At 43.0% G+C, this 12,434-nt stretch overlaps 1 protein-coding gene across 1 annotated transcript in view; it reads left to right on the forward strand.

Moving 5' to 3' along the window:
- ryr3 (ryanodine receptor 3) overlaps positions 1-12,434 on the forward strand; it is a 123,393-nt gene that overhangs the window by 87,934 nt on the left and 23,025 nt on the right. The window contains 22 exon segments of the mRNA XM_078289846.1: positions 290-430; positions 1,161-1,324; positions 1,828-1,906; positions 2,149-2,238; positions 2,821-2,964; positions 3,495-3,557; positions 3,727-3,802; positions 4,255-4,378; positions 5,164-5,279; positions 5,418-5,485; positions 5,585-5,706; positions 6,020-6,069; positions 6,168-6,228; positions 6,343-6,581; positions 6,669-6,750; positions 7,731-7,861; positions 7,987-8,105; positions 8,945-9,143; positions 10,432-10,526; positions 10,965-11,110; positions 11,391-11,478; positions 11,600-11,692. Of these exon segments, the coding sequence (XP_078145972.1) occupies positions 290-430; positions 1,161-1,324; positions 1,828-1,906; positions 2,149-2,238; positions 2,821-2,964; positions 3,495-3,557; positions 3,727-3,802; positions 4,255-4,378; positions 5,164-5,279; positions 5,418-5,485; positions 5,585-5,706; positions 6,020-6,069; positions 6,168-6,228; positions 6,343-6,581; positions 6,669-6,750; positions 7,731-7,861; positions 7,987-8,105; positions 8,945-9,143; positions 10,432-10,526; positions 10,965-11,110; positions 11,391-11,478; positions 11,600-11,692 (2,490 nt within the window).

Genomic DNA, 12,434 nt, shown 5'->3' on the forward strand with positions numbered 1-12,434 from the left:
AAGCCAGAAATCTCAGCAGCTGGCAAGGTAAACATTGAGTAATTAGTAGTAATCAACAACCCTATCAACGTCCACAGATATATAATGGTAATTCTGTACTATGTGACAGTAAAAATCTTCCTTATTGCCCCTTTAAATGTGATGCACTGTCTGGTCACTAAAGAGTATGATGCACTATATTTTCTAGGTACTGTAGCATTTCATGTTTCGAGTATTCTACACATGTACAGCAATACTGAACCAAATCTGAACCTGAATACTTATGCTGATGTGTATCTCTGATCCCTAGCTGCTGACCAACCACTATGAGCAGAACTGGAAGTACTACTGCCTGCCGTCCGGTCAGGGCATCTTCGGCATGGCGTCCGAGGAGGAGCTCCTTCTCACCAAGAAACTCTTCTGGGGAATCTTCGACTCCCTTTCTCATAAGGTACAGTACAGCCGGAAACCAAGTGCTAGATTATTGATTAAGACGAGCCCACGGTGTGTGGATGGACCGCACTGCCAGATAACTGTGCTCTCACCCAGTGAGACAAAGAAATTATTTATCATTTCTGAGTGCTGTAATACTGCACTGCTCTCTCTCTCTCTTTCTCTCTCTCTCCCTCATGCTCTGGTTCCATCTCTATTCCTGAGAATACAATGATAGTGTCAGGAGTCAAGACAGTTGTTTCCTCAAATCACTCCCTTGTGTAACAAAATGTTGTCAGTAGGCTAGTGGTCCTTGCTCTTATAAAGCCCTCTGAGGTTCACTGCTGTTTTTTCTGTTTTTGTTTTGTTTTGTGGGAGTCTGAGTTTCACCACTTGAGTGCGTCCCTCCTGGGAGAAAAGTTCCCGCTAGTCTGAGCGGGCGGAGTGAAGGCGCAATGAAATGCTTGCGAACACCACAGCCGAGGCGAAGCCGAGAGAGATGAATCATTTATCAGCCTGTGACAGATCGCCGCTCGCTGCAGACTTTTCCTGCTCTCTGTCTCTCATTTTCCCCCTCCTTCTCTATCTCTTTCCTTCCGCGGCTCCGCTCCGCTCCATCTTTCCATCTCACAGTCAAGCAGACGTGTCCTCTTTTGACTCCGCACAGTCATGCAGAGGTTGCGGAGGAAATGGTGGGAAAACCAGTTTGTAACCTGTCTTCCCTGCCGCTGTGTCTGTCTCTCCTGTAGAAGTACGACGCCGACCTTTTCAAAATGGCCATGCCCTGCCTGTGTGCCATCGCTGGGGCCTTGCCTCCCGACTTTGTGGATGCCAGTCCTGGTGCCACGCTGGAGAAGCAGGCGTCAGTGGACGCACAGGGCAACTTCGACCCCAAACCCATTAACACTGCCAAGTGAGTGGTCTGATTAAAAGGCATAATGTGGAATTTAACTGAACATCTAAGGCCGATATATCGGTTTGCCAACATATGCCGATATTGACCTTTTATTAAAAATCAGCCAATCAGTGTCGTCCATGTCGTCTATGCAGTTTGTTTACATATTTATTCTATAATCAGTTCTACACTGGTTGTCTATGGGAAGCCCTGAATTCATTGATTGCCACATTTTGATTTGATTCCACACAAGTATACATGATAATACTTGCAATGTTTTGGCATTGAAAATCGACAAATTTAAGGATATTGGCACAAAATATCGGCTATCGGCAGCTTCAGTCCAAAAAGTCAGATTCAGTGTTGACTTTTGAAAGCCCATATCAGTTGAACCCTATTCTGAATGTTGGATATATTTACATACTGTATGTTGTTGAAGAATTTGACTTTTTTTAGAACAGACAACAAATGACAACACTATAAATATGGATTTAAATGTGTCAACTCTCCTTCTTTTCCAGCATCTCCCTTCCTGAAAAACTTGACTACATTGCTAACAAATATGCAGAGCATTCCCATGACAAATGGTCCTCAGAGAAGGTTAGTCACTATGCATGTGATTTCTATTGAGTTCTCCTCACTCATATTAGTGACAAATGGCAGAACTGATACCTTGTTATTGTAGTCAGCATAGAAACTGGTACAGTAGCATTGCTGGCCAGTTAGCTGTACCCTGCAAGTACCTGGATGCTCTGTGTGCATCTACAGTAAACCTGTAATATTTATACTACTTATACCTACATTGTCCATGGGACGATGACTTGTGATATCTGTTGTTGCAGGTGTCAGCAGGTTGGAAACTGGGGGATAGTGTGGATGAGCAGGCCAAAACCCATCCACTGTTGAAGCCCTACAAAGCTCTGAGTGAGAAGGTACATGCGCTCTGCTGCTAGGGGAGCACTAAACAAATCTTTGACTTCTGAGTGAATATATGAAAACATAATGAGTATATATTTAAATGTTAGAAAGAATCACTTTACCAGCTTTGGCAAGCAGATTGTAGTCGTACAAAACTTTTCTTGAAAAAGAAAAAAACCTGCGATCTGCCCTTGGCAAGCTCATCACTGACAGGGTCGGTAGCAGAATCAGGGTTCAAATTACCGGGGAGCCGGGGGCGACTGAGCTACCTGGCCTCCCCTGGCAGCAATATAGGTTCAAATTTGGATGGTGGTTGCTAAAACATCTAAGCAACCACCATTCTCTCATTCATTTCAAATGTAAGTTGTACTCTTGTTGTACGTTTAATTTTGCAAGATGAAGTAAAACTCCAAAGGGAACAGAGCGGCACAGTCTCTCCATAGAAAGTGAATTAAATTGCAGTTTTGGTTTACATTGGTTACTTTGTGTTGGGCAATGAGTTCAGTTGACTGTCAGACTTCAGTTTATCAGTGAAGTAACAGTGTGTGTGTGTGTGTGTGTGTGTGTACACGTGTTCATGTGTGTTCAATATGTAGGAGAGAGAAACGTACCGCTGGCCAGTGAAGGAGTCACTGAAGAGCATGCTGGCTATGGGCTGGAACATTGAGAGGACCAAAGAGGGAGAAGCCATGTTCCAGCAACGAGAGACTGAAAAACAGCGCAAGATCTCTGAGTCTCAGGTAACATCCTGTTTTTTCTGCTGTATGATCTGTGTATTATTATAATATCATGGCCACAATAAGACAATGTTGTGATTCACAGTCGTTTGTTCTTTTGTGATACAAGAGATTCTAATTTTTGTGATTTTTGGCGACATCTTTGGTGCTAAGCGTTCATTTCTGTGGATTTTTTTTTTCTACGATTTTCAGGTGATGAAGTTTGAGTTTCTGTAGGTGGTTTTATATGTGGTTCTTTGTCTGTTCAGCCATGGTGGCAATCACTGTTCATGCTAACTACCCACTTCTTGTATTTATTTAAAAAAAATCTATTTATTGTTACCAGACACCGGGTGTTTAGAGCAGCACATGTAAAAGCTTTCATGAACTGGCTACAGGTCGAATCAGTATTGCGTTTTATGGTGATAAAGAGTCGCAAAGTGGACATTTATTTATATGAAAATGTTGTGGATTATTACTTAAACTATAATGTATTGATCTTGTGTCACTGAGTTATGACTCTATGCTTGAATTGCCTCTTTTTGCCCCTGCAGGCTAATGGATTCAGCCCCGCTCCAATGGACCTGCACAATGTCACTTTGTCGAGGGAGTTACAGGTCGGTCTTCATCTGTCTGCCCTCTATAGAATTATTTACATTCTCAATTTATGCTCCAATCTCAGCAAAAACAGTAGAAGGTGCAGTGTGAGAAATGTGCGTTTGAACCATAAAATCAGCACAAAGGCATTCATATTTCATAAAGCTGGTATTTCTGCTGTTGCTGCAGGGCATGGTGGAGGTGGTCGCGGAAAATTACCACAACATCTGGGCCAAGAAGAAGAAAACTGAGCTGAATAGCAAAGGTGTGGAAATGTACAATATAGGAGCGTATTATTGCTCTTGACAATGCTTGCCTTATGTTAATTCACCCAGGAAGGATAGGTGCATTATTTGAGTTCTTTAAAGGTGGGTGCATTTGTAGAGCTCCCGCTTTTTAAATGCTGGCGGCACTATTGCTCCACACCGAAGAGGAGTTTTTTTGAAAATCCTTAGGACAGATACGCATCAAAACTGTTGACAAGGATCTGAATACTTTTCTTCAGAGACCTGACTTGCTTCTTTTTTATGTGTTGTATCTAAATATTGTTACCTGGTCCTTTCTGTCATCTGTTCTGTATTGGAATTTTGTTTTTTGCGGGTTCTGTTATGCTTCCAAGACTGTTATCACCTTACCCTCCTTGCATGATTTCCGTTTTGTCGTGAGTGTCTGTGTAAAATGCACTTTAAATGAACTGGATTTGATTTGGGCTACCAGGAGGAGGGACCCACCCATTGCTGGTTCCCTATGACACCCTGACAGCTAAAGAGAAGTACAGAGACCGAGAAAAGGCCCAAGAGCTCTTCAAGTTCCTGCAGATCAGTGGCTACGCCATCACCAGGTCAGTCTCCTCTCACTGCATCTGTCTTTTATAATAGCTACAAGATGAAATAATAATATATACTGTGACACTGTATCTGAGGTCCTGTTATCCTAACACCACGTGTGTCAGTGTGTGAAACCCTGATTTGCAAATATGTCTTTGTCAGGATCCTGAAGTATTAAGTCAAGATGTTAGACCAAGGCATATGCTTAGCAAAACCAGAGATTAATCTTTAATTGCAGTTAGCAGTGGAGAGAGAATTATCTAAAAAGTACACCTTAGTCTAGTCACAAGAAGTACATGTAATTTCTCCCACCTAATGAATGTTATTTATCTCAGTCACACAGTTTCGAGTGCCTTTTGTTATGAGTTAATTGCAGGATGTGATACTGCAGAGGTTACAGTTGACATTTGGAAAATTCCCTGCGACGATCAGCATAACATCACAAAAAGGTCACAGTGGGACGAGACAGAAGTCAGCATAATGTCACAACAGCACAAAGCAGAAGTTTTGTTACATTGTGTACTTAAAGGCAAACAGTATAAATTATAATATATCCCCAATTCTACATCTGCATGTCATTAGGTCATGCCATTAAGACAGATTCCTGAACGGTACATTTATTTTACCTGGTGATTTAAGTGATTCTGATTATGATAATCCGAGATGAAATTGTAATTAGCACTGCTATGAATACAAACCATTTTCCTCATTACCCTGACAGTGTTTAACATTACATTTAGTGACGTCTAGATGAGTCTGACATCAGAATGATAGTCATTTGTGATCCTCCATCCTCCAGAGGTCTGAAGGACATGGAGCAGGACTCCTCGTCCATGGAGAAGAGGTTTGCCTATAAGTTCCTCAAGAGGCTGCTGAAGTACATCGACTCTGCCCAGGAGTTCATCGCACACCTCGGTGAGTGCGTTGTGACACATTTTAAACACAGATACACCTACTGAGTACTAAGTGGTTTCACCAATGAAGTAGTTTCAAAACTTTTAAAAAAGCCACAGAATTGACCTTGTTGCTCACCTTTGACCCCTGTCACTCCAGAGGCCATGGCCACCAGTGGAAAGACTGACAAATCACCTCACGACCAGGAAATCAAGTTCTTTGCGAAGGTCTGAACGTCCTTCAACACCTTTAGAAACTGAAGTGTTAGTAGTACTACTTTTATGAGGTTTTTTTTGAGGTTTCTCTTTTCTCTTTCTCTTCTTCAGGTGTTGCTGCCTCTGGTAGACCAGACCTTGAAGAACCACTGTCTCTATTTCTTGTCCACGCCCAGCAAGAACCTGAGCAGCTGCGGCTACGCCTCCAACAAGGAGAAGGAGATGGTGACCAGGTACTCTGCAATAGCAATGCATAATCTAGGTTATGACTATTTACCACTGCCAGTCATAAAATAACACATTGATTAACTGTGTATTCAGTATTTAGTGAACTGAGGGGCTCTTAATATGATGCAAAGTAGCTCACGCGATCAACAAACCTCAGCCTTGTGTGCTAAAAGAGAATTCCACATTTTCATATGAATCATATTGTATTTCAGTGGAGCTTTTCTTTCCTTCCGCTCCTTTGTTTTCCTCTCAGCTCTTCCTTGCTCTTTCTCCAGCCTTTTGTTCAACCCTGTTCTCACCCTCTCCTTTGTTTTCCAGCCTGTTCTGTAAGCTGGCAGCTCTTGTCAGACACAGGATTTCTCTCTTTGGTAAGAACGGTGTTGCCTCTATCTGTGTGCCAGTGTGCCTCTTTGCTTTGAATCTCTCTCTTTATTGATTTCCATACCTCCATGTGCCCCTCTCGCAGGAAGCGACTCGGCGATGATGGTGAGCTGTCTGCACATCCTCGCCCACTCGATCGACACCAGGTAAGCACGCATCGATCACCGCATATTTAGAAGTGCGAAGTTGTCGTCCTTCTCTGCCCGCACTGTAGACTGTAACAAATGACAGCGGTCCCTGTGTTCCCTCCCCTTTCCCAGAACGGTGATGAAGTCTGGCTCGGAGCTGGTGAAGGCCGGGGTGCGGGCCTTCTTCGAGAACGCCGCTGAGGACCTGGAGAAGCTGCAGGAGATGCTGAAGCTGGGCAAGTTCATGCAGTCCCGCGCCCAGATGAAGAGCGTCACTCAGAGCATCAACTACGTCACCGTGGCGCTGCTGCCCATCCTCACCGCGCTCTTCGAGCACATCACGACGCATCAGTTTGGCGTGGACCTGCTGTGTGAGTTTTGAATTCCCGTCGATTCCTGTGATTTAAGTTTTGAAGGTATTAATGTGCTTGATGGATGACCATCGGTTTGCGTTCCAGTGGATGACGTGCAGCTGTCCTGCTACCGCATCCTGACCTGCTTCTACTCTCTGGGAACGGGGAAGAACATCTATGTGGAGAGGTAGGAGGTCAACCTGCTCAAACCATAGGACAGCACCCAAAATGGCTTAATGACCTAGTTAATGAAGCTGGGTCATTAAGTTTAAGAATCCCTGGAGAAGATGAATGTATGCTGTAATTTGTGTGATATATGCAAAACGGTATCCAGGTACTCTGCAATAGCAATACATAAACTAGATTATGAAAATGAACAGTTGCCAGTCATAAAAGAACACATTGGCTTTTTGGAAAATAGGCTCTTTGATTAAGTTATGCTCGCGACGAGATGATTTATTACAGTTTCACTTCAGTGTGATGATAAAATGTATTCAGTGCTCTGAAGGGCTTTTGAGATGATGCAAAATAGCTCATGCACTCCATTAAGTATGCTATAATTTGTATGCTACAATATATGTGAAATAGTATCTGTTATAGGCTGGAAAGCCAGGTTTGGTGTTTGGTCAAGGAGCAGGCAGGACAGCGATTTTATTTTATGAAATTTATTAAAGGAGGAAGATCTCACGGCCTTGAGAGAGAGAGAAGAAACAGTAACACAGAGTGCAATGAAGTTTTTCTCTCTAAACCAGTGATTCTGTCTCATTTTATCATTCCCTGACCTGCTGATAATGCCCCTCTAACAGCCAGCGGCAGCCATAAAACCTCCTAAAACTTTTGTGGGCTGGAAAATTTCTAACCTTGAGGGCACTCAAGCGGTAAATTACCAGTCAAAACACCCCTCTCGCTTTTGACCACAACCTTACCTTAGCTATCTGGTCTGATCAATCCTGGCATCATGTAGAGCTTTGTGTGAGCCCTCTGTGAAGAAGACCAAGCATTAAAGTGTGATCTAAAACAATCCCCAAAATGTTAGGTTCTCTTTCCAAGGGGAAGAACAAAGTACAAGACAAAGCTCTTGACATGTATCATGTAACAACATCCTTGTGGTATTGATTCCTACTGTACATTATGCCTTTATGTTATGTATTAACATGTGATTTCCAGGCATCTGCCCGCTCTGGGCGAGTGTCTGGCGACTCTGGTGGGAGCCATGCCTGTGGCGTTCCTGGAGCCCCACCTAAACGCTCACAACCCCCTCTCTGTCTTCAACACCAAGACCCCCCGAGAGAGAGCCAGTGAGTGTCCACCTGAACCTCCTTTTAACCTTTATCATCATCACTGTTTATGCACTTCTTTAGTTTCTATGACTAGTGCCAAGAAATCCCGATTTCTAACCTGTTGTGTCCATTTCATCATCTAGTCCTGAGCATGCCAGACACGGTGGAGGAGATGTGTCCGGAGATGCCTCGTCTCGACAGACTGCTGAAAGACATCAACGATGTGTCAGAATCTGGCGCTCGCTACACCGAGATGCCACAGGTCAGGAGGGCTGATGGGATGTTTGAACGTATACTAGCAGCTGCTTTTTTGAAGTGTTTGGTTCCAAAATGAGACATCTGTCACTTGACAAATGTGACACTTTGTCTGCTCATAATAAAAGATTTTGGCAGGGAAATTAAATGAATTCTGAAATGCAAATGTACTTATTTGTTGTCTTACTCTTTGCATACAAAATTCTACACCATTTTAGAGGATGCAATTATTGTTATTTTTGTAATAATGAGTGATGAATATCAGGTTAAAATCAAATCAAAATGAAGTTGGAAATACACTGCAGTGAGAATAATACTATACTGTGAATACAAATCTCTGGTGTATACAATTATTTATTAGACTTCAGCAACAGGACTTTGTACATCAACAGCCTCTAGTGTGGAACAGATATATAACTATATATTCCTGTATATACATTTTGCAGAGCTGATATTATAAAGCCGTTATTGGCCTTTTACAGTATTGGTGTTTGTTGCACCAACGACGCATCAGAGCGATGGGCTGAAAAAATGAGATTTCAGCACAGTGACTTTTGGTTATTTGTACTTTTTTCACATTTACTTAGACCTCTGTAAAGAAAGAATAATCCTTAACAGAATCCCAGAATGTTTGTGCTGAGCATTGGGCCTAGCGAGGCTTGTGATGTTGAATTATGATGAGTACCAATACCATAAAAAATAAATGGCAGATAGATATAGATCAGATAGTCTTAAGTTTCTTACCCCAATTACTACTGTTGGTCCCAAAAATCCTGCATCAATCAGCCTCTTCCTTGATGCCATCAGTGATGCAGCCATCATACCCTCCTGCTGTCTCCTGTGCAGGTGATTGAGGTGATCCTTCCCATGCTGTGCAACTATCTGTCCTACTGGTGGGAGAAAGGTCCGGAGAACTCGCCCTCCGGCGCCCTGTGCTGCACCATGGTGACCTCCGACCACCTCAGCATCATCCTGGGAAACATCCTCAAGATCCTCAACAACAACCTGGGCATCGACGACGCCCCCTGGATGAAGAGGATCGCAGGTAGGCGCCAGGCTCAAGGATGTTAGAGGAACGAACTTGTGATTAATGGGGTTCCCACTGGTCAGGTGGTGATTTCCACATAGTGAATATACTTTCCACATAGGAAAAGTCTGGGAATTTCATGAATTTCCCGGGGAATATCAGGGAATTTTACAAATGGGTCACTTTACAGGAATATACTAGAATGGATTTTGTTGTTTCGACTTGTTTTTTTGCATTAGTCGGTGGGTTTCAGCTGTTTTTCCTCCACAGCAAGCACAACTGATATAGAAACTAGACTGTTCACTGTTTCCTGTGCTGAAAAACATCATTAACAAACCAGGAAGGAATAACATTTTTAGGTCAAGGAAACACTCTGACTTAGTTATGGTAAGTCATGGAAAAGTCATGGAATATTACATCAGGGCCCCCGGTGGGAAACCAGGTTTAAAATAACGTTTCACTTTTTGTAGAACATTTACATTTTTAGTGCACGTACCTCAGCGGGAGTTCACGAAAGGCCAAACAACATAATTGGCTGCTCTGGGGAGCCGTAGCCAGCAGCGCTTTCTCACTTTCATTGTTAACACCTCATTTGGATGTTGTGCTTCTAACACATTTACAAACAATGAGAATTAGACAAAGGAAATGTTATTCCATGCCGTGTCCTATATCTGACTTTTCATGAAATCATTTGGCTGTTTCAAATGGATTTTGAGAGCTGGGGGAAAAAATATGGTGCTGACAGCGATCCCATGGCAGTGAATATATTTTACCACAGTGCTTTAGCTTATTCAACGCCTTATACAACTTAAAGGAATACAGCAAGTTTTTGGAAAACTGGCCCGTTGGTGAACTTACCCATTAAGTGATGAGAATATAGACCCCAAAATCAATCATGTGTCCCGAGATAGTTCGCGCCGGAGACACACATTATATTTCTCAAAAGTGAGAAAATGAGATCTTGTAGCAGCTCTAAAGGTTTAGTCAGACAGGTTCTACTCTATTTAAAGTACTGTTTTAAACTGTCTAACTGTCTAAACTGCCAGGGATTATCTAAAGTGCTTCCATAGGAGGTGAACGCGTTGGTCAATGGGAGACTGTACAATTAGAAATCACTGCACAGCGGATGAATATGTGGATCTACTTTGGTGTTTATGTTCTCACTAGTTCACGGTAAATTGACCAACTGGACTAACCATTGGTCTCTCAGTTGGGTATTGCAGTATGTCCAGAATAGACCCCCCACACACAAACACATGCACACACACACACACACACACAATAATTCAATTGTCTCTGTCTGCAGTCTACTCTCAGCCAATCATCTGCAAGGCTGGAGCAGATCTGCTGAGGAGCCACTTCCTGCCCACACTGGAGAAACTGAAGAAGAAGACGGTGAAGGTGAGGAGAGATGATGACTATATTTATAGTTTGTTGTGATAGCTTAAAATATACATTACATTACAGCTGCACATTTTATCCAGTGCCCCATATTACCTGTGGTTAAAGTATATTTTTAGCTGACACCCTCGTTAACTGTTATACCTTAACGGTGACACCACCATTAACTGCTAAACTTCTATATTTGGAGCTGTCAGCTGCCCATGGAGCTAAACCAAGAACATTATGTCCGTACACACTGGCTACTGAGAGACAAAAATACCTTTCTTTTAATTCGTACAATATGTGTTTTCTGGGAGAGAATGCTGGTTGGGGATTATCACCGCAGGGTTGGCTGGATGGGTGAAAGCTGTATATTGTGTGCCTTTTTTTTATTCATCTGATTGTCTTTAGAAAACACACAAAATTGAGATGATTGTTGACGTTCCCCAAACATAGGTAGTGGCTGAGGAGGAGCTGCTGAAGGCGGACAGTAAAGGCGACAACCAGGAGGCTGAGCTGCTCATCCTGGATGAGTTTGCTGTGCTCTGCAGGGACCTGTACGCCTTCTACCCCATGCTCATCCGTTATGTGGATAACAACAGGTACGATATACACAACTACCGGCACCATGGTGTGGGGTTTTATCTCTTAGGATTAAAACCCCACACCATGGTTAGGATTTCAGGTTTTTGAACACACAACTCCTGTTCATTTCCAATGGCGTTTTGTGCACCTATGTCTTCATTTATTGTTTTTTTTATCGTGAGCCATTAATATTTCACACAAATGGTACAGACAATGGTGTCATTTGTAAAATTGCATAACTCAGTGGAAAATGTCTCGGTTGACTATCTCTTTGGTTTGTGTCTTTGTCCACTCCAGGTCTAGGTGGCTGAAGAAGCCCGATGGAGACTCCACTGAGCTCTTCAGGATGGTGGCTGAAATCTTCATCCTCTGGTGCAAGTCACATGTAAGTCTCAAGACACCAAACTGTTCAATTCAGCCTAGTATTCAACAATACTGAGGGTTGATCTCAGAATTGCTCTTGAGGCTCTCTTTTGTGATTATCTTTCTCTGTCCTCTGAACTCAGAACTTTAAGAGGGAGGAGCAAAACTTTGTGGTTCAGAACGAGATCAACAATCTGGGCTTCCTGACCGGAGAAGGCAAGGCCAAGATGTCCAAGGTAAGGATGTGGATCACTTCCATCAAATACATCATAAATTCACCTCCATTTAAGGGCCGATAAGTAAGTGTAAATGAAGTAAACGTTGAGTAATCTGTTGATCAATAATCCTACCAACCCCCGCTGATCTATTCCCCTTTAAATCAACTGTATACATTTCTATTTTAGACTCGGTCAGTAAAGGTAAGGCAACTCCTCGGTCTTCCCAGAATATCTCTCTCCCACTGGAAATGGACCTCTTCATCCTGCAAGACATCTGTCCTGTCGTAATGAACCCCCGGAGATGGAGGAGAACACATCTTCGTTCTCTCTCGGTTTAATTTGGACTTATCTCTCTCTTCTCCCGTTCCCCCCCCTTTCACGATGTCAGCACTTTGGGAAAAAGCACGACACTGAACATTTCACTTTCCCCCGATGGGAGCCCCAAGCGCTCCAAGGCTTGCCATTTCATAGACTTCGCTAATGAAAGGAAAAGTCCTCAGAAGCGTTTCTCCTATGCCATCCTCCCCACGCGGGTTTTGATAGATCCCCAGACATGTGCTGAACAAGCTGAATATGAAGATGTGAGATGTTCTACACTTCAGCCGTATGAGTTCTTACCTCCTTGATTGAACCGTACACGGGGTTTTATGACAAATGGTTTCTCACGCGGACATTTGTGGTGGTAAATGTGAGTCAGGCCATTTATTTTGATGCTGACAGTGTTTGGTCCGGCAAACACTTGCCCAGCTGTCACTGCGAA

The sequence above is a fragment of the Centroberyx gerrardi genome, chromosome 18, assembly GCF_048128805.1.
Source record: "Centroberyx gerrardi isolate f3 chromosome 18, fCenGer3.hap1.cur.20231027, whole genome shotgun sequence".
NCBI lineage: Eukaryota > Metazoa > Chordata > Actinopteri > Beryciformes > Berycidae > Centroberyx > Centroberyx gerrardi.